At 35.2% G+C, this 27,632-nt stretch overlaps 1 protein-coding gene across 1 annotated transcript; it reads left to right on the top strand.

The window, feature by feature from the left end:
• Nucleotides 1-9,015: 9,015 nt before the first annotated feature.
• Nucleotides 9,016-10,095, top strand: LOC137738363 (protein MIZU-KUSSEI 1-like). Its single transcript, XM_068477999.1, has one exon. The coding sequence runs from the start codon at nucleotides 9,222-9,224 to the stop codon at nucleotides 10,017-10,019; it is 798 nt and encodes a 265-aa protein (XP_068334100.1). The 5' UTR covers nucleotides 9,016-9,221; the 3' UTR covers nucleotides 10,020-10,095.
• Nucleotides 10,096-27,632: the final 17,537 nt, after the last annotated feature.

A 27,632-nucleotide genomic window follows, 5' to 3' on the forward strand; every position in this document is an offset into this window, starting at 1 on the left:
AATATTTGCATTCACTTCTTAAGGTGTCTTGACCCTTGAAACCAATGTATGTTAATTATAAAAATTCCAAAATCGAAACAGCATATTTTCTTAATCCTTATTTAATGATTATTTCTATAAAATTTTAATCAAATCGGATATCGTTGAGTTACCTAAACAAATCGACGATGTTAGTATCAAGCAACACATTTGTGAATATTATTCATTTATTTGATACATATAGATGACCAAACGACCTTGAGTTCAAATGAATTTTCGTAGAGAAGATTTTTAAATAATAATCAAGAAAATACATTATTTTAATTATAAAATTTACGTTGTAAAAAAATGTTAATCACAAAAAATGAATAAGATGGTACACCAGATGATGGATGCAAGTTGTCCCTAACTTGATACTGGCTAATTTTTTGACACATTTTCAAGAGTTAACCCGTAACCCCTTAAAAATACACTTTCACGTCAGAACTTTAATTATTGGGTGGTTTAACTGATCAATACACGTTCATATCTCGAAGAACTGAAAAATCATGCCAAAAAACAAATTAATTTGATGTGAAAACAAATTCTTATGTGTGCTCACCCGCGCGCGTGTGTGCGGAAGTACAAAGGGTGATATGTCCTTATTATGAATTTATGAGATGAGCAACTAGCATATATGAAATTTTCAACACCTTCAAAAGAGTTGAATATCGTAAAGGCTTCGAGAAAGTTGAGGTTGGATAAAATGTGGCCAAACCAAATTTAATGCCCCAATAATTTTGACTTTATTTAGGAACTCCTACGATGAAAGCCATCGTGCAACAACAATAGCTAAGGTTATTAGCCTTGTAGTTGTCGACAGAGAACACACTGTGCAAAACAAAGAAAATGATGTTTGAAAATCAATTTTTTAATAATGAATTTAAAACATGACGTGTTTGTAATGTTAAATTTTGTTGTTACATTTCTGTGATCAGGGCCGTATTTAACATTTTGGAGGCCGTGTACGAAATTTATAAAATGGCCAATTTTTAATATAGTTTTTCCAAAAAAAAAAAAAATGTAGGGCAGTATCTTGTTACTAGAAATCAATAACTTAACTCAAAACAAACTTTAGGATTCACTGATTGTAAGTTTACAATTGTCATTAAATAATTAGTAAAAAGAGTTGCAAACATAACCTTCATTAAATAATCAAAAGTAATTTAATCTTAAGCAACCAAATAAGAAAAAAACAAGCTTTAAAAACTCTAACTTTAAAGTTTCACCTGAATATATAGCATTATTATATAATAAAATTGAAAAGAAAATTGGTTTTTAATGTGTTATTGGCATTCGTAATATCTAATTGTGCAATTCCAAATTTCTATAATTAGAAGAAAAAAAATTACACTTATAAGAAGAGTAATTTTTTAATATATAACATTATTACTTATAAATATAAGATACCAAATTTTTTTAAAGGTCCTATGCAATTACATCTTTCGCTTCCTCTCAACGCTGCCTCCGATCTAGCTCAGATGGAACTGGTTAGTTTCCAGCCAAGTATTCGTTGTCTCAATTATATGATGTGATTTCTATCTCGACTCATTAAAGCATTACAACATGCAAGGGAGGATTATCTCATACTTCGAGTTTTCAATTTATTTTTTTAACAAACGATATTATTTATAGTAAAGGAGAGGGGGTGAGCTTAGCCTCATTAAACTAACAATAATGTGGTTCAAATTTGCCCTTAGCAAGAATCGACCCTAAAACCTCTCACTTACAAATTAAAAGAAATATCACTAGACTGTAGTACTAAGTAACACTTCGAATCTTCAATTAGACTCCAATCGGCGCTGGACCAGTCCTTTTTTGTTACACTTCAGCGTCAACCATAAATGTCTATTGATGTCTAAGACCATACCGGTAGCCGTCCAATTATTTGCTGTGACCGGAGAAAACTTGGAAAAGGACACACCGACAACGTTACTAGTATTTTTCCTAAATGCATACAACTTTTTGTTTTTTTTGTTTTTTAAAGAACTGGAAACATAAATAACCAGGGCGAAAGCCAAACGTACATAAACATGAGAGGGCAGTGCCGGGGTTAGGAACCGTAAGACGCTGCCAAAGAACCAAGCATCACCCCAAAGCACCCCCGCAGCAAAAACCTATTAACGAGGGCATGGAAGACCATCCTTGTTGAGAATGTGAATTAATGAAGACGGGCGCCGTCTAACCCAAGTTTTATCGCACATCTCCATATTCTTCCTTGACGCCAAACAGTCTACCGTCTAGTTGGTCAATCTTGGTATCCAAGACTAGCAACAACCCTGAAAAGAATTTTCCACACTTAAAATTCCTTCTAAGATTGGAAAATTTTCCCACCTGCCATTAGAAATATCTCCTTGCAGTGAAGAGATTACCTCAATGGAGTCTGATTCCGCCATAACCCAATGCAAGCCCAACTCCGCCGCCAACTCACAACCCCGAAGCATCGCCAACGCCTCAACATTCAGTTTGATATTAGGGTAATTTAGGGGGCACCAGTGGGGAATTGGCCTAGATGAATCAGGAGGTGACCGAGGAATACGAGAGCCTGCCAAAAGGAAGCCGATATGAAGGAAATAGCATGCACCACCTGATAAGGAGCAATGGCTTTTGCATTGAAGACATTATATATATAAATGTAATGTATTTTAATCTCATCTTACGCCTAAATGAATCTAATATAATATTAATAATATGTTGACAACTTTATTAAAATTTCTCTCATATATACATGCAAGTATTTTTTTTTTTTCCGGATAAGCACAATACTCGAAGATGGAGCACCTATATATCTATGTCTTACGTCAGTTAATGCATGGATCTACGCAAATATCATCGCCTTTTTTAAGGGTTATCTTATACACAAATTAAATACAAACTGAAACGATCAAAGATTCAAAGGTCATTGCTGAGATAGAAAATAATAATACAAATGATAACGGTGTTCTGACCAAGAAAGTCCATTTTCAAAGTTCAATTTCATAGCTGGCCAGAGAGAGTGGCTTGAGCCTGAGAACTCCATCATCGATCTATATATAAGGGTTGGCAGTCAGGCCACATCCACCGCAAAACTATAACACATACTAAGTTTGATATCAAAACATGGTTAACGGAACAATACAGGGTCCGGTGCCGAAAGTGGCAGTGGTGGTGTGTTTGTTGAAAGGGAAGAAGGTGATGTTGGGGCGCCGCCGTTGCTCTCTTGGCGACTCCACCTTTTCATTCCCTGGTGGCCACCTCGAATTCGGCAAACACACAATAATTGCATATGTATTTATTTTCTTGATCTTAGTTTTTCCGTAAATAGTTATGTTATTTAAACACATAAAATTAACAAGTTAATTACTGACCGACTCTCTATTGCATGTATACCCGTTTAAATATTTGTATTTTTGTGTTTGCGTAGGCGAGAGCTTTGAGGAGTGTGCAGCAAGAGAAGTGACGGAAGAAACTGGGTTGGACATTGAGAAGATATAACTGCTGAATGTCACAAACAACATATTCGAAGACAAAGGCAAGCCGTACCACTACATAGGGATTTATCTGCGAGCAGTGTTGGCAAGTCCCGATCAAGAGCCCGAGAATGTCGAGCCAAACATGTGCGATGGTTTGGATTGGTACGAGTGGGACAATCTCCCCAAACCACTCTTTCGCCCCTTCCAGAATGCGGTGGATTCTGGATTTAATCCTTTTCATGCATGAGAACGAATTCGATTACCTCAATAAAAATGCTTTCTCATGTTTAGAATGCTAGTTCTAATTTGTACGTGTTGTTGATATTGGTTTCTTAAAATAGTATGGTAAATGATAAAATAATTAGCAGATTTGGAATTAGATGATGACATGACACACGAACGTTCAACATTTATGTACATACTTTTGATGCACATTTGACATTAATTTTGTAGGGTCTATTTCATAATATATTTCAACGATCTAAACCGTCTATATTTTTGTAAACATTGTCTTTGAGGTAAGACGTAAAAGATAAACGATTAAATCATTGAAATACATTACAAAATGAGCCATACAAAAATCTGAACTGTCTATATTTTTGTAAACATGGTATTTGATGTAAGACGTAAAAGATAAACGATTAAATCATTGAAATACATTACAAAATGAGCCCTACAAAAATCTGAAATGTTTATATTTTGGTAGACATGGTCTTTGAGATAAGACGTAAAAAATAAACAATTAAATCATTGACATCCATTACAAAATGAGCCATACAAAAACATGTATCAAAATATATGTCAAAATGTGTCCCTCAATCCTAACATATATATCAAGGGATTGCAACAGTACGTAGTCAACCAAGTCCTCTTCTCGAAAGTACTTACATATATTTTAAAGAGAATTTGATTCGGATAAAAATAGATGTGGTTAACCAAACGTAATATTTGTGATTGTGCCCGCCATATTTAGCTAGGTTTGCCTTCTTCCAAAACGCACGGGCGTGCATGGCATGAAGCAGTGATGCAATCATACGCAAAACTAATGGCCTCAGGACTTGATGGAATTTGTCACCTGCAAACAAATATATAGTGAGTTTAACTGTTAGAGATATTATGTTTTAAGACCAGTTTTGGTCCATGATTTTTTCATACAAAACAAGATTTCAAACTATTTTGACTTGTCGAGAGAAATTTTAACTTGAATGCATAAAAAAATGCTCTAGCTATATGATACTCACGTATCTTAATACGGTAATACCACATAATTTAGTAAGTGGTGTTTACAAACATCTTAAGGCATTTGGAAAAAACATTTTTGGTCTTATTTTTTATTTTTTCTGACCAACTCCTCGTGTATGCTGTTTTATTTCCTTTTTCTTTTATTGACCGTGTCCGTTTTGTTTCCCTTTCTCACACACACACACACGCACACATGTATGTATGTATGTCCTGGGCCTTAGGCCTTTTGTAGCCCAACCCACCATCCCCATATCCTACTCGAATTTAGAGGACTCCTGTCCCCCTCATTGGCAAGTAATAAACCATTTTTACTTTCCCTAGCGCCCAAAATCAAAGGTCAAATCCAAAACTAATATGGATTTAGGTCAAACCCTAGCAGCAGTGCACCGCTATGAATCACCGTTCAGCATGCGTTTTGTTTTCCTCTCTTCTGCTTGTCAATTTTTTTCCGACTGCGCTCCGTCCGTCTCTTCTTCTCCTAATTGCCTTTTTGTAAGAACTACATATGTACATGGAAGTTGACAAGCCAGTGCTTTTAAGCGATATCATATGGTATCAGATACTCCCAAGGCTGCCGGCTGAAGTCGCTGATGCGCTTTAAGTGCGTATGCAAGTCTTGGTTCTCCCTCATCCGCAACCCTTCCTTTGTGAACGCTCACCAGAACTATCACAACAACAATAATACTACAAACCACCTATTCCATAATTATTGGCAGGGGTGGTACTCCTCCGCAGAAATAATCGAACAAAGTACGGATTCAGTACCTGTCACCCAACTTCCAGACTTTACTCCACATACTACGTCGACATTACTCCGCATACTACGTCTTTCTCAAGTGAGCAAAGTATCAACGGCTTGGTCTGCGTCAATTATGTTCAGGGTTTTATATTTAATCCTAGCAATAGAGAGTGTATCGAACTTCACGGTACACTGGCAATTAAGCTCTGCATATCATTGTGGTTTCAGTCCTCTTACGAACGAGTATAAGGTTATCGAAGTTCTGGATGATGACAGGTTCATGTTGAATATTTTTACATCAGGTAAGGACTCATCATGGAGGCCATTGCCGCACGTAGACCTGGATCCTCTAGATTGTCCGTTAAGGAGGAGACTATATATTATCTTAGGGAGGCTCTACAGCTATGTTGTCGTTCGCCCTTTATGTGCAATGCACACCGGTGAGCTAGCGTTCGTCCATTATCAAGCTCCGCTGTTTACTCACCAAACAAATACAACTTCTGACATTGCGAGTTTCTTGTTTCCCCCAAAACCTCGCATATGCTTTGCTAAAAATCGCATACAAAATTGTTTGAAGATCTCTCATATGCTTCCCCAGCAAAAACATTTGAAGTGACTTTATAAGTAAGCACATAACAGGTGCTTCTTCCCATAAGTGCTTTTGATCTTCGGATTATCAATTTAAACAAGTCCTTAGTCTTATATTGTGGGTTGTGATGAAGTTTGTTTTTGGTTGGTTAACTAGATTACTATTTCGAGTTCTTCTAGCTGTCATATTTCTCAATGTAACAGAACATGTGTATACTTTATAAGCACATATTGTTAGGACATCCATATTGTACTATTAAACATATTATGCGCATAGATTATGCTAATAGCATGATGATGTTAGCTCGTAACAAAAATAATATGTTTGTAAGTTGTTATATCTAAATCTGTTATTGTTTTCACTTCAAGTTGTTCGTGCGGATCCTTGTTAGTTGATCCGTGATTATATCTGGTCGGTCCATATTACAAGTTAGGAATCTTATTGTAACATTTCTATGTGGATTGGCGGACTTTTAGAAAAGCTGCCCCAGAATTCAACCACTTTTGACCTAAATAATAGATGGTCCAACTTCACATGTAGAGCATACGCAGATCACGGTGTGTGATAAAATTCTATGGATTGGCCTCTTACGTAGGGATCTGGCCAATTAAAATTATTCAACCTAATTAAGTAGTTGTTAATGATGGTGATAAGTAGCCAAGCTAGCACATCATTTAGCAGAAAGAAGTTTATCGGCTCAATGTTATTCGCCATCATGATTGGATAATTAGGCCTAGTGCTCTAGTGTGAACCAGTAGACACTGGTTGACCAATATTAATAGTTGGAGACGATTTTTCGACCTGTATTTCATACGCCACGTTATATGTTCAGTTTTTGGCGTTAATAAACTATAGGATGGTGGCCAAACGAAGATTAAAATACTCATGTAAGTCTTCTTGATCTAAAAAAAGGTGAACAACCTTAAAGAAGCCATTAGATGATTCCTTTTTTTTTTTTTTTTTTTAAAAAAAAGAGACTCAAATGTAGACTACTGTTAAGTTTTAACAAAGCCTGGAATATGATCTTACTGTTCCTTATGCATAAACAATTATTTATCATTAACTATAATTACGTTTGACATCGCAAAAATCCAAAGAATTTATACACAAAGATATGATTTGTATACAAAAAGTACATATAAGGTAACTACTTTTGAAAAAAAAAAGTTTTGCTCTCTCTTTTTCTTTTTCATCAAATTTGAGAATCACTGCAAGGTAACAGATAATCCAAAACTTAAAGATAGCCAGAATCCAACAGCTTCTGAATCTCATAAAACTACTGTTTCTGAACAATGTCTGCAACTCTCAGACCAGTCATTCTATTGAACCACAGAGAGAAATTAACAGATATTCAGATGCAAACATAAAAAACAAAGTAAAACAGAAGATAACAAATTAAGACACAAAACATTACGGGGGCTAATGGTGGCTCCTGGGTACGTGTGTTGGTGCATTGTTACTTGTGGTAGGGGCATGAAGGGACTAAATGGCCGGTACGGTGGTGTGGCCTTTACTGTTTCCAATGCAATAGTCAGTCATTCCATTCCATGTCTACCCCATACCACACAGTCACACTCTTATTTCATGGGAATAATTTTTGCTCTTTAATCTGATTTATTATTATTGGATGAATTTTGATTTAATTTAATGGTAATTAATGAGATGATACGCGGAATGCACTCTATTTTATGCATGCATGTAGGCAATTCAGACAATTAACAGTTTAATACATGTGTAGAAACCTTTTCATTTTTTCATATAACAATTTACTTTATATACGTGATGGATTGAAATTTATACGTAACAGGTAATGACTCCTCCACCCTAGTGAATTGTGCAATTTGATTGTCAAATAAAGGCTCATTAGACGGACTAGCTTACTGTCGGGAAGCGATTGGATTAGTGGGAACTGCAGGCCCTGCTTCCCCCCCCCCGATTTATCGAGGTTTCCCCGTTTCCGATTCGGGGAAATGTTCTAAAAGGATACACACACCAAATGAATCCTCCGTAAAAGAGGAGGACCTTACATATAAGAAATCAAGCAGTGTTCTTTGTACACCCCTTACCTTCACATGATGGACATATTTTTGCTCACCACTCTCAAGTGGTGATAATGCTTATCATTTTATTTATCATTGTTAGATAAGTCTAAATTTCGAGATCTGTGTAATAGATAGACAAAAAAATTTCAAAATTTAAATTAATCTAACTATAATAAATGTAGCAGTATTATCACCACTTGAAATTAGTGAGCAAAAATACACACCTCACATGACAAAGAATTAGCACAAAGCATTGTCTCCTCTGCTTTCACCATCAAATTACATCTCAATCGTCTTTCCACCCTCTCCAAATTCACTTTTCACCTATTCCTCTCCCTCTCTCTCTCTCTCTCTCTCTCTCTCTCTCTCTCTCTCTCTCTTTCTCTCATATTCTCAAGTGGTGAGCGAAAATGCATATTTCCCATGACAAAGAATTAGGGCATTGTCTCCTCTGCTTCCACCATCAAATTATATTAATCATTTTTCATCAATTGTCCACCCCTTGCCTTCCATAACGGAATTATTTTTGGTCACACATGCTCACAATCTTATTTATTATTGTTAGATGTGTCTAAATTTCGAAATCTGTGTAATAGACAGACAAAAATATCAAAATTTAAATTAATTCAACTAAAATAAATATAGGGGCACAAAAAATTATATCAATCATCTTTCCATCCCTCTACAAATTCACTTTTCACCTATTCCTCTCTCTCATATTCTCAAGTAGTGAGCAAAATGAACCCTTCACATGACAAAGAGTTAGCACAAGGCTTTGTCTACTCTGCTTTTACCATCAAATTATATCAATCATCTCTCCATCGATTGTCCATTTCCATCCCTCCCCAAATTCACCCTTCAACTATTCCTCTCTCTCTCTCTCTCTCTCTCTCTCTCTCTCTCTCTCCTTTTAGTTACAGTTAGGTGGGGACTGCTCACCTTCTTTTTGTCAGGATTCTCTAAAGTTAGCCACAGATCATGAGAGAGAGTGTTACAAGCAAACAATAAAATCACACACAACACAATCACAATCTTCCATCGTTTTTACTCTCCTCTTCTCTCCATCACTCCCTCTGAGTCAAACCAACCAAATTTATTAGTGTTCCCCTGTTTCACCACTCTCTTCCAAAACTTCCCAGATGAGGACAATCATGGCAGCCAAGACCCTTCACGATTCATCACTCTCTTTCTCCAGGAGGTACTTCCACTGGAAAAAGAAATCCGAGGACGAGGAGGACGACGACCAGGAAAACTTAAACTTCAGCCACTTGCATTTCTCGGAAGAATCATCGGAGAAAGAAAATCACGAGGAGCTCAGAATCCCAGTCGTCCCGGCAGAAACTGCAGTAATCCCACCAAAGAAGCACTCTTTAATGTCGGTCTCCAAGCTCCGCTCGGCTCTCACGGTGTTTGGAAAGAGCCACCGCTCTCACCGCCCCGTACTCGGCCGCAGAGTGATGGGCACTCTGTTCGGTTACCGGCGTGGACACGTCCACCTGGCATTTCAAGACGAACCCAAGTCGGCGCCCGCCTTCCTGATCGAGCTGGCGACGCCGACGAGCGTTCTGGTGCGAGAAATGGCATCTGGGTTGGTGCGGATAGCGCTGGAGACGGAGAAGAAAGCGGAGAAGAAGGGTTTGAAGTTACTGGAGGAGCCGCTGTGGAGGACTTACTGCAACGGGAAGAAATGCGGGTTTGCTATGAAGCGGGAGTGCGGCGGTGAGGAGTGGAAGGTGTTGAAAGCTCTGGAGGCGATTTCAATGGGGGCGGGAGTTCTGCCGGCGAGTGACGACGGCGTTGGGGCGGAGGGGGAGCTCATGTACATGAGAGCTAAGTTTGAGAGGGTTGCGGGGTCCAAGGACTCTGAGGCATTTTACATGATGAACCCTGATGGCTCTGGGGGTCCTGAGCTTAGCATTTATTTGCTTAGAGTTTAGCTTAATTAATTAGGCTTGATTAATCCATATTCTGCTTAATTTTGTGATTGAGTTATGAAGACTTGGAGGTTGGGTTTTTCTCCCATGTATCTCTCTCTCTCTCTCTCTCTCTCTCTCTCTCTCTCTCTCTCTCTCTCTTTTTGCAAATTTTGTAGCTAATTGAGAATGTCGGATTGTGGGTTTTTATGTATAGGTATTATGCTTTATTACTTATGAGAAAGAAGCTCATGGTCTTTCAAGTTTGAATTCTTTTTTGTATTCTTCCAAATTCAAAACCAAACTCATTTTGATGGAAGTTTTAACGAAGTTGATGAAAATAACCATAATTGAACGTTTTGATAAGTCAAGCGATCAATAATTATGAATTTTTAATTGAGGGACGATTACTCTGATTGGGTTAAAGTTAATATATCATTGCTATAATTTATTCTTTATGTAAACTACGAGAGCAAGATCCGAATTCCGGTGTGGAGTTAGAAGCATACTAACTTATTTGACTAAGTTCAGGTCCGCTATAATTTTGAGTGTTAAAAATCTTTGACATCAGATTGTGTTAATGTTGGAAACTTTGACTTCAACCCTTTCAATTTTGCAAGTTAATTACCACTACCACACTAAGTAGCCATAGTTTGGTACTGAGGTGATTCTGAAAAAAAAAATGGTTATAAAAAAAAGCTGGGAGCTTTTTTATGTTTGATAAACATTCAGCTTCAGTTTTTTTTCACAGTTTTGGGTGAAAAAAAAAGCTAAAAACATAAAGCTGCAAAACCTAGCTTTGAAAAACTTTTTTTTTTTCACATCTGTTTTACATAAAAGTTTATCAAACACTATAATACTGCTTTTTTTTTTTTTTTTTCAAAAGCACTTTTACAAAAATATTAACCAAACACTCTGCTGCTTTATTTCACATCACAGCATAAACAATTTTTTTTCAAAACACAACAATATCAAACCAGCCGGTAGTCTCTCTCAAACTAAGAAAGTGATACAAAGGAAAGGGACTTTGCCGCTTTGGGATGTTTATGCAGGCTGCAGCTCTCTTTGGACCTCTTTCACAGTGCATGATGGGAAAATCAGATGATCATGGGAACTTTTGTGTAATTATTTGAATGGAGAGTTTTACTTTGCAGTTCGTATCATGAATCCAGGAAAATCATGGGATCCTGAAAAAAATGATAGTGTAGTGATTTTATTTTCACTCTTATTTGCACGTCTTCAGCTTCTCTCTATACGCTTTTCCCTTGTACAAGTTATATTAGTCTATTAATACTCCGGTTTATTCAACCATGCAGCTGGAAAGAAAAAAAAATGAAAGAGAGCGGGAAGTGAGAAAATCACTTTGTAAAGATATAAGTTATCACTACCCATGACTGACAAGCAATGTTATCTGCAATTACTGCCCCAGGGCTATGGAACTAATTATAAAACCAACTGATTAATTAACTCATCGGATCATGTTAATTATATTCAACACTCAATGACAATGTGAAGAGTGACCAACTATTAATCTCCTTTATTTAATTGATTAAAAAAGCATGGGTTAATATAGGTACTAATTAGGTTAACAAACTCTGTCCCAGTCTCATTATGTGTCTCTATCTCATTGGAAATTTGAAAGAAAAAAAGAAGGTAATTTTTCAGGGGTTGTTGGTTACAGCCAGGGCAAACAAATCCATTGGGATTCCCGTCAGCAAAGCTTAATTTTGGTCAGGGACTGTTTGGTTGGAATTCAATTATTTTCAAAAGATACTGCTTCTCGTTTGTCTGATGCTGAAAAAGCTGCCATCTCTGTCTTTCGCTTTATTGTCACCCTGCAGCGTGCCTACTCAATTCATACTTCTGCAGCAGCAGCGGCCCAACCTAAATAAAGCTCTTTTATTTATCAGTTTCACCAAAGTTGTGAAGCAAAATAAAAGTCTCTGGTGACAGCTTAGGGTGAGATTTCCATGAAATGCGCATCATTGTATAGAATGTACTAGTGTTTGTACTGTTAGATTAAGATCGTTAAAATTTGTTTGTGCAAAACAATGTTTTAGAAAACACGCCTAGGCGGCTTGGGAGGTGGGGGCAGTGGTGGAACTACCTCTGCCTAGTAGAAGGATTAAACTTACCTAGATGTGGTCGAGTTGCGTCTGCAATTGACTGGGCGTCCCAAGACCCTTCATCGATCCACTACTTGATTCTCCCATTCACAATTCATCCAATCCCTAATTCCTCAAACCCTAATAACGTGTTTACATACCCGTAATCGAAATTAAAACATGAAGTTGAATTCCATTACGAAGTATTGAACTGTTTACTAATTTTAGAGGAATCAAAAGTGTGGATCCCATAGGAAAGAGGGATTCCAACTCCCCAAATTTGAGGAATTGAACTCCCTACATGGATGTGGTATTTGAGTTCCGGGAGAGTGAGGTAATGGGAATGCATTTTTCCTACCTATTATGCCCTCCGATTATTTTTAAACTTTCAAGTCTGCCACTCAACTCATCGCTCCCCACCGCTCCCTGCACACTCTGCCTTCATGTGGCAGCCCTCACCTTCCAGTTCCACCTCCCCGTGCAACCTTCACTACCCAACCCACCAGCTCAAGAACCCCATCTACGTATCCTGAAACCAGATTCAAAAATCAATCACCAAAACCCTGAAAATAAACAATTCAAACCAAACTCAAACCCACAAATGCAAGGAAGCAACCACTCAAAAACCCAAAAAATTATGAAATACTGTGCAAGGAGAAGAGGTAGTGGCTATGGGGTAGGGTGATGGGTTAGATGGAGGTGAGGGCAGGGATAAATGATACGAATAATTGCAGGGAGAGAGGAGTGTTCTTTTCAACTGGGTTTGAATAAGGGCATTATTGATATCACGGGTCTCCTCGAGGAAGAAAAGAGAATCGTGGCTCTGGTAAAGAGCATGGTCAGGGAAGGATGAGATTTGTAGAGATTTTCTAATAAATTTATATACAATTTTTTTTTTTAAGAAGGGCATTGTAGTAATCACACCGATTTTTATTCCGATTCAAGTAAATTAGTAAACAACTTATATGAATTCAGTACTATTTTTATTTAGATTCCAAAATATTTAAGCAAACAACTTCAACATGAATCTGATTCTAACTCCTCATTATTTCAATTTCTCCTCAATTTAATTTCTCTTATTTTAATTCCGATTACGTATACAGGCCATAAATTCTCCCCAATCACATGTTTCAGTTTTACCGCAATTTCATATCTCAATTTGTTCCAAATTCAAGTTTGATTTAGTACTCTAATTTTAATTGGGTCACTAGTCAACACGATTGCTTATGTAGAATGAAATTTTTGAGGTACCAATAACACTTCCTTATACATAATATATATATATATATATATATATATATATATATAGGATCAAGTGACAAATATTTTTACAAATACTTTTACACTCTTTTTAAGCCTTTTGATTACATCCAATGGTTCTTATTTATTCGTTAAATGACATGAATGCTTATGTGGATTTAACTAATATTAAAGATAAAATAAAATTGAAAAAACATAAAATTTGGATAATTAAAAATATAATTAAAAAAAAAGAAGATAATTTAACTGAAATTGGTTCTCTCATTCCCTTTTTGATCAAGACTTGAACCCTAATAAAAAAATCATGAAACTTCTTCTTGTAAATATAAACTCGAACTTTGTCCCTTGATTTAATATTACTACTCCAGTATTTGTAAAAGTATTTGCAGAAAGCGGTTGCTGGATTATGCACGAGTTTAGCCTTGACCCTAAACTTTGTTACATAAGACCGAACTGTGGCTTCTCCATCACTAGCTATGCCAGACAATCAACAGCAGACTGGTACACAAGAGCCAATGGTTTTGTTAACAATGGTTCGACGGACATGCCACAATATTACTACTCCAGTACACAAGAGCCAAGTAGTGGTACTGATTCCTCTCAATATGATCCGCCGCAGACTGGTACGACTGGTTTCGCTGATCAGGCACACTACTTTGTTACACCACCAGCCAGACTACTTTGTAGCCGATCCCACTGCGGCTTCTTCACCAGCCAGTCCATCCAATCTTGATCAGAATCATCAAATCAACAATAAGGATCAAAATCCACTTCTTAACTTTGACTACACCCAATTTTATGATTGTGATGGTGATGACATCAAGCTTCCTCATCGGCAAAGAAGAAGTTTCATGATTTTTTTATTAGGGTTCAAGTCTTGATCGAAAAGGGAATGAGAGAACCAATTTCAATTAAATTATCTTATATTTTTAATTTTTCAGATTTTATATTTTATGTTTTTATTTTATCTTTAATATTAGTTAAATCCACATAAGTATCCATGTCATTTAATGAATAAATAAGAGTCTTTGAATGTTATAAAATCTAAAAGCTACACAGAAGTGTAAAAATATTTGTCCCTTGATCCTATTCTATATATATATAACTTAGATCCTGTTAGACTTTGCCTCACACCTCACACCTTATATCTCAAATCTCAAAATTTTCGCCTAAGTGAGATTATCTATAAAACGCCTAGTCTTCTAAAATAGTGGTGCAAAACCATCTAGACTCGTGCACTATCGTTTGTTATATCTACAGTATATCAGAGTATGAGATGAATAACTGTTTAAACGGCTATATGCAGACTCTCATTAGTCGGTTGTCATACCTACAACTTTTTCATGGAAGAAGAAAAACAGAAAAGTGGAAAGCCTGTTTTCAATATCTCTGTTGCTGCTTCCACAGGCCAAACCAGATAAACAGACAGATGGGAAAGTAGAAATTATTATTTTTTTTGGTTTGTAACTTGTTTTTGCATATGCATATGCACTTGTTTTTTATTAAATTTCATGGGGTTTGGTCCAAATCGATAATTTTTAAACATTAAAAAGGACAATGTTGGAACTTGGGACATTCAAACTTGTCTCTCTATTTGAACAAAAAAAAAAAAAAAAAAAAAAAAAAAAAAAAAAACTTGTCTCTCTATATATGTGTCCCGGATCCCTTTTGGACTCAAAAAATTTGAGCTTAAAGATCAAATGATCTAGGCCGTTGAAATTTGATCAAACGGTTACAAACAGAGGGTCTCCCTAAAAGTTATAATAATTATAACCGTTGGATCAAATTTCAACGGTACGGATCATTTGATCCTTAAACTCAAATTTTTTGGGTCTGGAGAAGATCCGGATATGTATATATATATGTGAGTGGGGGAAATGTCATGTGAACTTGGACAATTAAAAAAGTAGTGTTACATTTATCATTTATTTGTACAATTAGTTGTATCATTTCTTTAATTGAAATAAGATTCGCAAACACATGTATTCTATCTCTATTAGCGAAATGATACAAGTGATGATATAAATAGATAGTAATAATAACATTTTTCAATTAAAAACCCTCCCTAATCATATGTTGGCTTTGTTGGTCTTAACCAATGAACTTCAATCCATTTGAACAAAGGACTGTGGGCTGCCGAACCAACACAACCCAAGTTTGAAGTCTCAGGGGCCTGACTCAACCAACCATGTGTGCAGGTTAAGCTTGGGCTAAGCTTGGTGAACCAACCCATTTTCATTTTGGATTGGGTAAAATGAATCATTGTCATTATTATGGTTTTAGTTTTTAACAAATGATATTTAAAACTAATATAATTTAGAAAACTTTAATGAAAAGCTCTCGATACTATTTACTTTAAAAAAAAATCATATTTTTACATTAAAAAGTCAATCCTGATACTATTCACTTTGCCCTTTATTTTGTCATTATCATTAAAACTCAAAGTTTTTAAGTTTTTTTCATTAATTTTCCTTATAATTTACGGACAAAGAGTAGACTTGAGTGAGTCTAATCAAATTGGTTGAAGTAATGTGTTCCACCGTCTACACGTAAATTTAAACTATCTTCTTCATAGTTATTTAGTGTGTGTCATATTATTTCTCAAAACAAAAACTACGAACATAAGAATACAAACTCAAGTGCAAGAGAATGAACATGCTAGCCAACTAGCCTAATCCATATTGCATATGTCTTTAGTGATATTATAAGTTATGATAATGTCAACCGTAATGTATCGTTGCAGAGAATGAAATTAGGAAAAATCCAGTGACCACGTTTAAGCCACAGACAACAATCCCATCACACCAAGAATCAAATGAAAAACTTGTCACCGCTTGCGTGTTGTTTTGGCAACTATCAAACGGCAACAGCTGCATGCCAATTTTATCCAACTGTACCTGATTTGCTCTCCCCATGTCTGATAAGATAGTTGCTGGCTCCTGCATGCTCCAGTAGATTATGTCAAAACTCCAAGACAACCTACGAATACTTTAGCGAAGATACTTGGCTCTTTCGCTTGGGATTTTATAGAAGTAGCCCTTTTTTTTTCTTTTTTTTCTTTTTTTTTGTTTGTTGTATGGAAGTAGTTGTTTTTCGTTACTTGCTAATTACAGTTTGATGTGATTGAAAATTGTTACGCTTCTATTTGAACAGTGTACTGTGTACAAGCACTTTGACTTTGTTCTTGTCGGTAAAAAACTTGGCAATTTCTTATACGATCCGTTAACAAGATAGGTAAACGACACGAAAATAATAGGTTTCGGGTCAACACGATAACTAATCGGGTCACACGATAATAACCCGCTAATAACGGGTCCTTAACAGGTTTACACAAGAGTGGCATGCGAGTAATATGTTTCGACACGATAAGAAAAAAGTTATTTTGATGATGTTAATTTTTTAAACTACTAAAAAAAACTTACTATAAAATACAATAGATATAATGAATATGTATATATTGTTTATTAATTATTATTCTATATAAATTTTAAAATTTAAGTTCTATTTATTCATTTATTTTTATAGGATATTATAGGCAAAGATTGAGATTAAAAATCATAAAACACATAAAAATAAAGATATCAAGTAACTTAAAAATACCAAACACATTAAAAAAATTATAATAATTAATTTACGTGTGCGAAAAATATGAAAAAATATGCAAAAGCTCGTAGTTGCATCCTTTACGCTTTGAGAATGGGTATATGATCGTTTGAATTTTTAAAACCATACATACTCTCATGAACAGTATTTTTAAGGGTGTTCAAAATAAACAAAATTCATAATCATTAGTGTATAAGTTTGAAAGATGTGAAAGCATAATAAACGTTTATAATTGCATCCTCAATGCTTAGACGATGGTTACATGGTCGTTTAGATTTTTAAAACCCTCCAAATCTCATGAATAATTGAGTGCAAAATTAATAATAATTATTGTAGAAGTGTGAAAAATGTAATCGCTCGTAATGAAAAGCTTTACAACTTTCATGAAAGCGTCAACTCCGAAATTTAGTATGTATATACTAATTTAGTATTATGTTCTACATTTTTTTGGATCAAATTATGTTTTACATTTTCATTGATTTAAAATATATTTTTCTTAACGGGTTGGGTCATATTACTTAATGATATTAACGGGTTGATTTCAGGTCGGATCATATTACCCGTTTACTTTAACGGGTATTACACGACACGACCTGTTAAGCTATCAGATATGTCACAAAAACAACATGAATACGAGAAACACGACACGAATGTCACGTCACGTACTCACTTGATTTCTTAACTTTATCCTTAAACACGATCTTCTCTCTTTTACTTTATTTTTTAGTTTTTAATCATAAGTAAACAATGAGATTTGTGTACACATTTCAAACTTTGATGATCTCCAAGTAAACGATATATGGTTTTCTTTCTTTTGATAAGACGAATGGCATGGACTCATAGCTCGTGGCTGTTGCGTTGAATATCATTCGTGAGCCGAACGCGCACATGTAATTCAAGTCTTCAAATATGTAAGAAATTAAGAGCAAATAATAAACAACAATATCCATCTGTCTTTCCAAGTGCAGACTTTCCATGCTGCCCCCATATGACAATAAAATAAAAAATTATAAATACAAATAAAGCATGCCGATCAAAAGTCGTGGCATGCAGAAGTAGTTTGTATTTTAAATAGAATAATGCTTGTGTCCGTTCATTAGGGACTTACTTATCATCTTATTTATGATTAAAGAATATTTATTGTCCAAATATTGTAATTAAAATCGTTTATTCTCTTTATCATCGCCTAAACATCATATATGCAAATATTTATTTAATTTGAAATTTTTTTAGCCATTTATATGCATAAAACAAATAGACATTTATCATGAGGATGCTACTTGTTATCAAAACTGTTGATTGGTTTAACATGTATGGATGACTAAACTATTTTCAAATTGAATGATTTTTTGTAGATGATGATAAGGAGAATGAATGATTCCGATTATGATATTTAGATGATAAAGGTTCATTAATCATAGTGAAGGGACAAGTAAGTCCCTCCATGGGAGGACACAAGCATATTATCCTTAAAAATAAGGATAATACTTGCATGGGGAATGAGCCCATTCCCCAACTTGCAAATAACGAATCATTACTGTTAAAACTTCATAATCAAAACCGCTCTTAATCTTCATTTAAAGATCACCTCTACAAAAAAAATTATTCAAATCGGAGAGTTTTTAGCATTTACACTGTTGATATATTTTGATACATAGGGATTGCTAAATGATCTCCAATTTGAATAAATCATATTCAAATGATAATTAAGAGATTAAACAGTTCTGATTATGAAGTTTTTACGGTAAAGATAATTCATTATTTGTAAGTGAAAGAATGAGCTCATTCGACAAAGAGAAATACAAGCATTATCCTAAATAAAAATGATATTATACGTTCGAGAAATTAATTTCATCCTTTGTATAAAAACAGAAAGACCTTGCTGTCCTTCAGATTGGCGGTGTTTAGGATAATATCATTATTCATGGAAGTCCCATGTCCTCAAAGTCAAACACGAGTTGCTTCATCATATGAAAAAAGGAGAAAAAGCATAGAAGTTTATACAAGTGCATGCAGATTTGAACAAAATGAAAAGATACTGTCAATTGCCCAATGTAACTTTAAATTAATCTGCTTAAACTTTAAATAAAAGTGCTTTTCCTTTTCTCTTTACAAAAAGATAATGCTTGTGTCCATGATGAGCTCATTTGCTTTATCAAAATTTATAATTGGAACAGTTCAATTTCTTTATTCTCATTCAAATATCACCATAAAAGAACAAATTAATTTGAATCAAAGATCGTTTAGTTATTGAAATGTGTAAAACAAATTAATGATATAAGTATCATTGTATCAAGTAACATATTTATGATCAACTCTTCATTTATTTGATATGTTTGAATGATTAAATAATTTTTTATTCGAATGGTTTCTGGTGAAAGTGATCTTCAAATGATGAAGAAGAATTTTAACTATCCCAGTCGTCGAGTTTATATGCTCAAAATACATTAGTTGTAAATAAAAGGACATGTGCATCCCCTTATGTGGATGCAAGTATGATCCCTACACATATATCTTGCAAATGAAATGTTAAAAGTAATCGCGCACTAGTTATAATATTCAAATATGAAGAGTTTTGATTTTTCTGCCGAGAAAGTTCCTCTCATTGAGATACAATCAGAATACCTTTCCTCATGCAGAGAGAAAGCTCCTCACCATTTCTACGGTCCAACTTGCATGCAACTTTATCCTTTTACTCCCACAATTTTCACTTTTGAGTGTGAATGTCAATGCCCTATTACTTTGTCAACTCTCTAAACCTCGTGGTTAGACTGGAAACTAAGAAAAGAAAAAACACCGTACAACGAACTCCATATGAGGTGAAACCAGGAAACAAATCCCAATGAGTTTATGAATTTTCGTAGCAGATTTTGATATTAACTGCTCCTCAAGAAAACAATATGACCATGAAAACCGTCAATGACAATAGTTTGCTGGAATTTAGTTTCCACATTTGAAGTTCTTGAGATTTGGATTTCACGTATAAATTCGAGAATGGTGAGGAATGCACACCTTTCCAAGCTTATTTTGCCAATCACAAGTCAAGGAACTAATACTCTTTAATTAATGGTCTCAATACAACAACTTGTGATATTTGTTTTCAAATTAAAATAACGAGAATCGTATCTCGTAAAAAGTAAGAATATGTATGGCAAATGAATTGTGTTTTAAATTTTGATGAATGATCTAATAGTTCAGACGATGTTTATTTTTGATAATTTTGTCATCATAAAATTGTTTTCAAATGAGTTCATTTAACGATTTAAAATATTACAATAAATCTTCTAATCGATAATTGGGCCAAAGAAATAGTTTTAATTTAATAAGATTTTTTTTTTTATTATTATATATTTTTTGCTTTTAACCACAACTTGACTGTACCTCATTCCCATTACAAAAAGATGTCTTTCTATGTCTATTCTTAGAATTTAAACAAATTAGAATTCGCAATTCTCTATGACATCTAGGCGATAAAATATTTTTAGGAACAAACAAATTGTATGCGCCTTTACGCATTGATTATAATCACGAAATTGCCCAGTTCGGCGCCTATTCGTTTCATTAATTAGGCAGGCCAAAAAAATATGTCGGGATGCATCTAAGAAATGGTCTTTAATTTACATTTAAAGTTCAACAAAGCCTACGCAGCTTCAAAAGTTCATCATGTCCAAATTAAGCACATTGGTAACCCCCGTTTAGGGAATTAATAAGGAAACGTATCTTCTTTTTATCAAAGATGTCCTCCATTTTGTATATTGTTTTAATCGATTTTCTGTATATGATCATGGACCTCGTGATCAAGGTGACAAACATGGCAATGGATTAAAATATTCTCCTAATTTAAGTGATCAATTCTCGAGAATTATAAGTACTTATTTAATTGCTCATTTTTCTTACCTTTTGACAATAAAAAACCATATTGCTCATTTTTCAGGCTGGGTATTTGGTACGTTTAATGAGCAAAAGGTTGTTGGTATAAAATGGGGGTTGGTACGTAGAATTAGGGTAGTTTTGGTACCATGGTGGAGTAACTGAGTAAACCTACCATTTTTTTTTCAATTGAAGTTTATGCCACTCTTTGAGGGCCATGCGCCTGCACAAATTAAATTTCAATACATCGTAGGCCTTTTCTAAGACCAAATTTCATCAAAATTTGAGACAATGGTGCCCTACGAAAGTACATTTGTGCTAATATTGATGAACTCTACATTGCTATTTTTATTTTATTTTGAATTTAAGTGACGGTGTAAACCTCTAATTTATTGAGTAAAAATGTAATATTAAATATAAAAAAATATAAAAACACTGTCTTGATTAACTAACTGAACTTACCAGTTCCTTCAACTTTTGATCAATTTTTCTAAAAGATGTGATTAGACATATTCCATGAAAACAAAAATCATCTAATGAATGGTGGAAGGCTAAAAAGTGGCGGGCCAAGCCACCAAAAAGTCTAATACCAAAACTAAAAGGCAACTGTGTGGATTGGATTTTGGGGAGCCAATATTATAAGCTATTCTTGTCAATCAACCAAAAGCATGGCGAAGATACATCCAAATGCTGATGCATGATGCATCACAAGAAGTCAAAACCAGAGAAAGATGAAACCTACTCTGCTCAGAATCTGAGAGATCTAACCGTTGAAACCTCAAAATATCGATACTTAGAAGAATCATAGAATTCAAATCACCAAAAAAAAAAAAAAAAAAAAAAAAAAAGTGCCGGCATTAATTTGAAAGGTATTTCAACTTTCTTTCTATTGAATTGAATATAACATTTCAACAAATATAGGTTTTCTATATACAGTATACTGGGAATTATCACAAAGCTAGAAAGAAAAAACGTAGAAACTCATATCCTTCTGATCTGATCCCAACATTGAGGTTCAAATCCGATTCGGAAAAACTTTGAAACCCTTTACTAAATACAATTCAACAAGAAATAAAAAGCTACAAAAAACAGAAGAAGTGTATATAAAAACTTAATTTCTAGGTGTAGAGTCCACCGCTGAGTTGTGCCTTTTGGAAGGACCAGAAGGAGGGATGGGAGTCCCTTTGGGGAAGTAGCTGAATATCTGACCTCTGTATCGAAAACCCGTCTCGTGTTTTCGGGGATTAAACGTTTTCGCGTGATCCAGATTCATCAAAGCCTTCCCATCCAGCCTCACCACCACAGTCTTCGCTAGCCTTGTTGCAGTGCAGGACCCCGTAAGAAGATTGAGAACGAGAAGAACAACAAATACGGTTTTGCACGACGAAAGGTGTTTCGATTTCGATGAGGGATTCGAAGCCATTGCGGAGATTGCAGTGCGGACTATGATCTTTGAGTTTTTGATGTAGTTTTGCAGGGTTTAAGGAATGATATGAGAGAAGTTCTAGGTTTTTATTATTTACTGAGGAGGGAGAGGGGGGTTTGGCGTATTTTATATACATGTGCATGGGGAAACGGGAAATAGTTTGGCATTCGGCATTGCAAAGACTAGGAAAGAGAAGGAGGGGAAGGAGGAGTGAATTGCACGCTAATGACTAATGGGAATTTTGAATGTCAACTCTTTTGGAATAATATATTGGCACACAAAGTATATTTTTGGTGCCGGCTAAAGACTTGGCATTTTGCCTTTATTTCTTTTATATAATTTTTTTCAATACTTCACCTTCCAAATTCCCAATTTCTCTCTTTCAGGTCAAATATGAGTGAAGATTTTTCTAGGAAAACACCACCCACTTTGTGAATTAAAATTGTCAAAGTTTTGAGAGAAACAGACCAGTGGTTCAATACTAATCACATTAATATTGTTCTTAACTTACAATATTATATGCACAATACGACATGTGTGAGGTTTTACCTCAAGAGATCACCATAAGGTTAGTAATAAAACAATTCACAATATATTGTATTTTACCTTGTTGATTTTCCGATGTATCGATTTTTACATTCTTCAACAAAAATTTGGACCACATTGCTTAGATATGCAGAAGTGCGAAGAATAAGTGTGTTGTAGTGCACTTGATTAAGCCGCGATTTGGGCAAGGCTGTTTGTTTGTTTGTGTGTTGTAACTTTTCAGCTCTGAACCAAAGAAAGATAATAGAAAATAGTAGCTTTTGGGTGCTTGAAATAATGGAATTCCTTTACATTTTGGGGACAGGAAGTAATTTTGTCTCACACGCAGCAAAAATTGGACTTCAGAGACGGCAAGTTAGCATGCCAATATTATATGTATAAGATGATCAACTTATATAATGAAGTTAGTAATTAACCTCCATGTTGGCCCTCTAATTAATCGATCACATTTTCAACAGAATTAATGAAACAATTACATATGTTAATTAAGTTTATGACGACTTAATTAATTAACGTACGTAGATGGTATAGTCCAAGTCCCTCAGCTTTGGTATAAATAATCATTTAATTATGATTGTTATGTCCATAATTATGGCTTAAATTATTATCAGGAAATTTTAACCGTAATGAAAATTCTTTTTTAGAACGATGAGTCATATGAGGATGAGGGATGAATGGATGATGGTGATGATCTTTTGCGTACGAAGGTCTGGCAAGAATACAAGACTTGAACGGGTCCACTAATTTCTTTGTTTAACTTTCACTCATATGACATTGACGGATACCTGTTTTTGGTACATAATCTCACTTCTGAGGTGTGTGATAACAATACATGTACAAATAAAGAAAATGATGAAGTTACATGTTTTCTTGTGAACGCAACTTCCATTCTTTACTGTTAATATGACGTTAATAAGTTTATAAAATATGTAAATTACACTTGGATAATCGATACAAATTTAACATTAATAACACGTCATCCGTCCTTGATTTACATATATTTCATATGCATGCATATCCATTTTGAAAGTAGATTCAACAATCTAAGTAATACACCTTAATTGACCAAAATAATGTTGTATCTAGCTGACTATTATTTAAAAAAATAATGTAAGACGACTCATGGACTGATGAATATATCAAGAAGTCAGGTAAATGGGTCGAAATCAAAGACTTGGGAAGGAGGGTTTGCGTGTTGAATGTGTGACAAATGCCATCTGGGTTGGTAATGAAATTTAAGATCAATTAAAAAAATTCCATGTCAAACGTCAATGTGATGCATGCTCATGAATTGGTGCTAGCTGCTGCTGCACTATATATAAATTATCAGTTTAATTAGCCAGTGTTTGGCCACCGCATTACGTTTAGGATTTGGATTCGGGTTTAAATAAATCCAAAATCAAAGAAAAATTAGACAAATGGAAAACAATGTAAGATACCTTATTTGTTGAGACCGGCATCCGGAGATTATGGACGCTGGGTTTTGTTGTTGTTTGTTGACACTTGACAATAATATTCAAAATCGTCGAATAAATAGCGTAAGTTTTGGTGTAAACCCTCAAGTCACCAAAATTCTAAAAGTCAAAGTAGATTCATACTAGTTAGGATTAGGGTTTCCCCAAAAAGAAAGTTAGAATTAGGGTTTTGGGACCAGTACTCGTCCTAGTGGAAATATTACGGGTGTGAAACATACCATTTGGTGATGGCTCTTCCTATGTGACATATTGTCACACCAATTTAGCATGAATTGGTTGTGTGCATAGTGACTAGAGAGTACTATAAAAAACAAACCCCATGGCCATCAATGTGGTAGTTTGCTCGCTTATGGACCGTCGATTTCAATACTCCTGTTTGTTGAGTCGTGGGGTCTTGTTGTATTTAGAATATGGCGAGTCACATCTCCAACTTTTTTGCTAATAATTCACATCCGCTCCGCCTCAAATTTGGACCTGGCATTTCTGCGGCAGCCCACAATAAACCAAATGAATTAAGTTGGGCTGATTGGTGAAGCCCAACAAGGCCCAACACAAAAACGCCATAAACTGTAAAATCCTTTTTGTCTTTCTCAAATACTGAATTTTCTTGCATTAAAAGTGATTACACATCTAAATAAAAACCGTTAGGTCCAGTTATGGAAAAAGATTTAACGACTTTTATTCTAATGTGTAACTTAATTGTACACTTATAATGTGCATTAGAGAAAGCCTCCCCAAATAGTACACAGTTGACAGTATTATTAGGATATTGCTCTTCACAAACTTATTTTTATTTTTCACATATCCTTGTTAATTATTAAGTCGAGACGTTGTGTATCGACCAAACCTGTTGCATGCAAGTTTATTTCATTTCAAAGATGCAAAAGTCAATAATATACACAATGCATTCTTCTACCAAAACACAAAACTGGGTACACTACTAGCAACTGTCAATCAGTCACTATACTTTATCTAGGTTAAGATTGAAAGAATGGCTCCTCTAGCAATATCTAATATTTCCAATTTGGAAACATATTCTTTTATTGGACTTTTAAGTTTTAAGATAATAAGGAATCAAAACTTTATGGAAAGCCACATCAAAATAAGCTTACCTAATCAAACTCGCATAACATAATTCAATGTTGGTCAGCGGTTGAGGACGAATTTTAGGTACGTATTATACACGGTATGTCCTGAATTCGATTTCAGACGCTGGTGAATCATATGATGGTGGTCATAATAGGCTGAAATGTCACTATATATGAGTCTTTTCGACCTGCGAAAGGATGAACTGACGTGACAAAGCTACTATACGGTCCCTTTTAAAAGAAAACTTGTATTTTATAGCTTTTACAAAAAAGTCTAACATTTCCGTTTCCCCCCGAATGTCTCCTAAATAAAGCATTGAAGCGTTTCAATTGAATTTTCTCAATCGCATTGTCAACACGTTGAAAATGATAGAGTGCAATATGTACTTATCAGGAAAGCAAGTTTTCAGTGATTAATTATACTCTCGCTTCGCACTCCAAGGCTCTCGTAATTTCTTAGGGGAAGTGAGTTCTACACTCCAGTTTTTTCTTTTTGCATTCCTACTTTTGTTTTTTAGCTCTTGGATTGAATGAATCAAAATTGAAAATAAATTGAAATAAAAGATGAAATAGTGTTGGAGAAAACTACGAGAGTGTGAAAATCACTATCCTACTATATAAATCTCTTTGCAGTTATTATACTTTGAACATATGAACTCTTGTATGAAAATGATGCTCAAGTTAAAAAAAAAATCCTTTCAATTATGCGGCAAAACCATCAGAAAAGCAGTACTTAGTAGCACTAGGGCAAAAAAGAGAGTGGCAGTAACAATGTTTGAAAGAGAAATTGAGCCTTGTTTTAGTAGACTAGGCTTGGTTAGCTTGAGCTATTTAAGTATGCTCGCTTTTGCCGAGGGGTTCATCTTGGCTTTGTCTGGTAAGTTGTGCAATTTCGGCAGGAGTCGATAGTTGGGCACTGGATCCCTTTGGACTTGGAGAACGTGTAACGTTGGGTCGGGGTTTTCCCCGTCCACTCATCGTGTGGAAGGGGAGAATAATCAACAGATGCTGGGTGAGCGAAGCGGGAAGATGATGGATGTTAGAGCGGTTGAAAGAGTCGCTAAATGGAAAGCCGTGGAGACGGGGGACTCGAGTCAAGCTGCTGGTGTGGCTGTTTTTCTTGGTGCTGTTATTTTCTTGCGTTTCAGAAATTGTATACGCTCGCTCATGCGATGAGAGAGAAACTCATGCACGTATACAACATGTTTGTTGAATTGAGCGTATTAAATATTAAGTGTTGAAGACTAGGAAAGACATGGAAACCATATAGTTTCCCAAAGGGATATTCAGCTTCTCCCACAGAAGCCACTCAATCAAGCCCAAGAAAATCAAAAGAAAATGACCACACTTAGGTCCTAGAACAAAGAGAATGGTGGACACAGCATTTACATTCAATTGGGTCTGGAATTGTATTTATGGATCCAACCTAATAGTCAAGGTCTACAAAAGCACTTCTGTGGACAGTGCTTCCACAGCCTACAAAAGTCTACCCATTGCCACAAGAGTACAAAGCCATGCAGGAAGCTGGAAGCTACAACTTTTAATACCTAGCAATGGTGACCCAAAGTTCACTTTCAATGTATTAAAGTCGTGCCAGTATTTGCACCTTTTTATCCTTTCGAAAAAGCAATAAAAGGATCACACTTGCCCATATTTCCATTGAAGTCACTTCCCTCTGCTGGTAAAAATTCCCAGCATTTACAGTTAGTTGGGGTTGCTCTGTTTAGCAAGAAACCCAAATGAATTTTTGCCATCTGTATATTGGTTTGCAGAGCAACTGCCCAATCATATGTTCTTATCTTCTGTCATACCAGATTATCTTTTTGACATGTGCAGTAGAGTTGGCATCCTGCTTCATATACTAAGGAAGGTCACGGTTCGATTTGAATTAGTGTCGTCACCAAATGACGACTAAATCTATTAACTGTTAAGTGATACGGTTTGGTTTTGTTAAAGATTACACATATTTTATGTTAAAATAGAGCTAAATTCGGTTGGTTTTGTGTCCATCCCTAAATTTGGCTGGTTTTGTGACCATCCCTAAGTTTGGCCGGTTTTGTGACCAACTTTTTTAACTGCTAAGCAATGCGGATTTCTTTAGTCCAATATTATGATTTTAATGTTAAAAGCGAATCAAACCACTCACAATGGCCTCTAATGCGGTCGGTTTTGCGTCCGGTCCAAAATTGATTTGATCGAGAACACGAAAGCATAAATATTGTTTTGATTCATGTTAAGAGGCAAAATAAAGCATGACAAAACAA

Source organism: Pyrus communis, chromosome 6, assembly GCF_963583255.1.
Source record: "Pyrus communis chromosome 6, drPyrComm1.1, whole genome shotgun sequence".
NCBI classification, from domain to species: Eukaryota; Viridiplantae; Streptophyta; class Magnoliopsida; order Rosales; family Rosaceae; genus Pyrus; species Pyrus communis.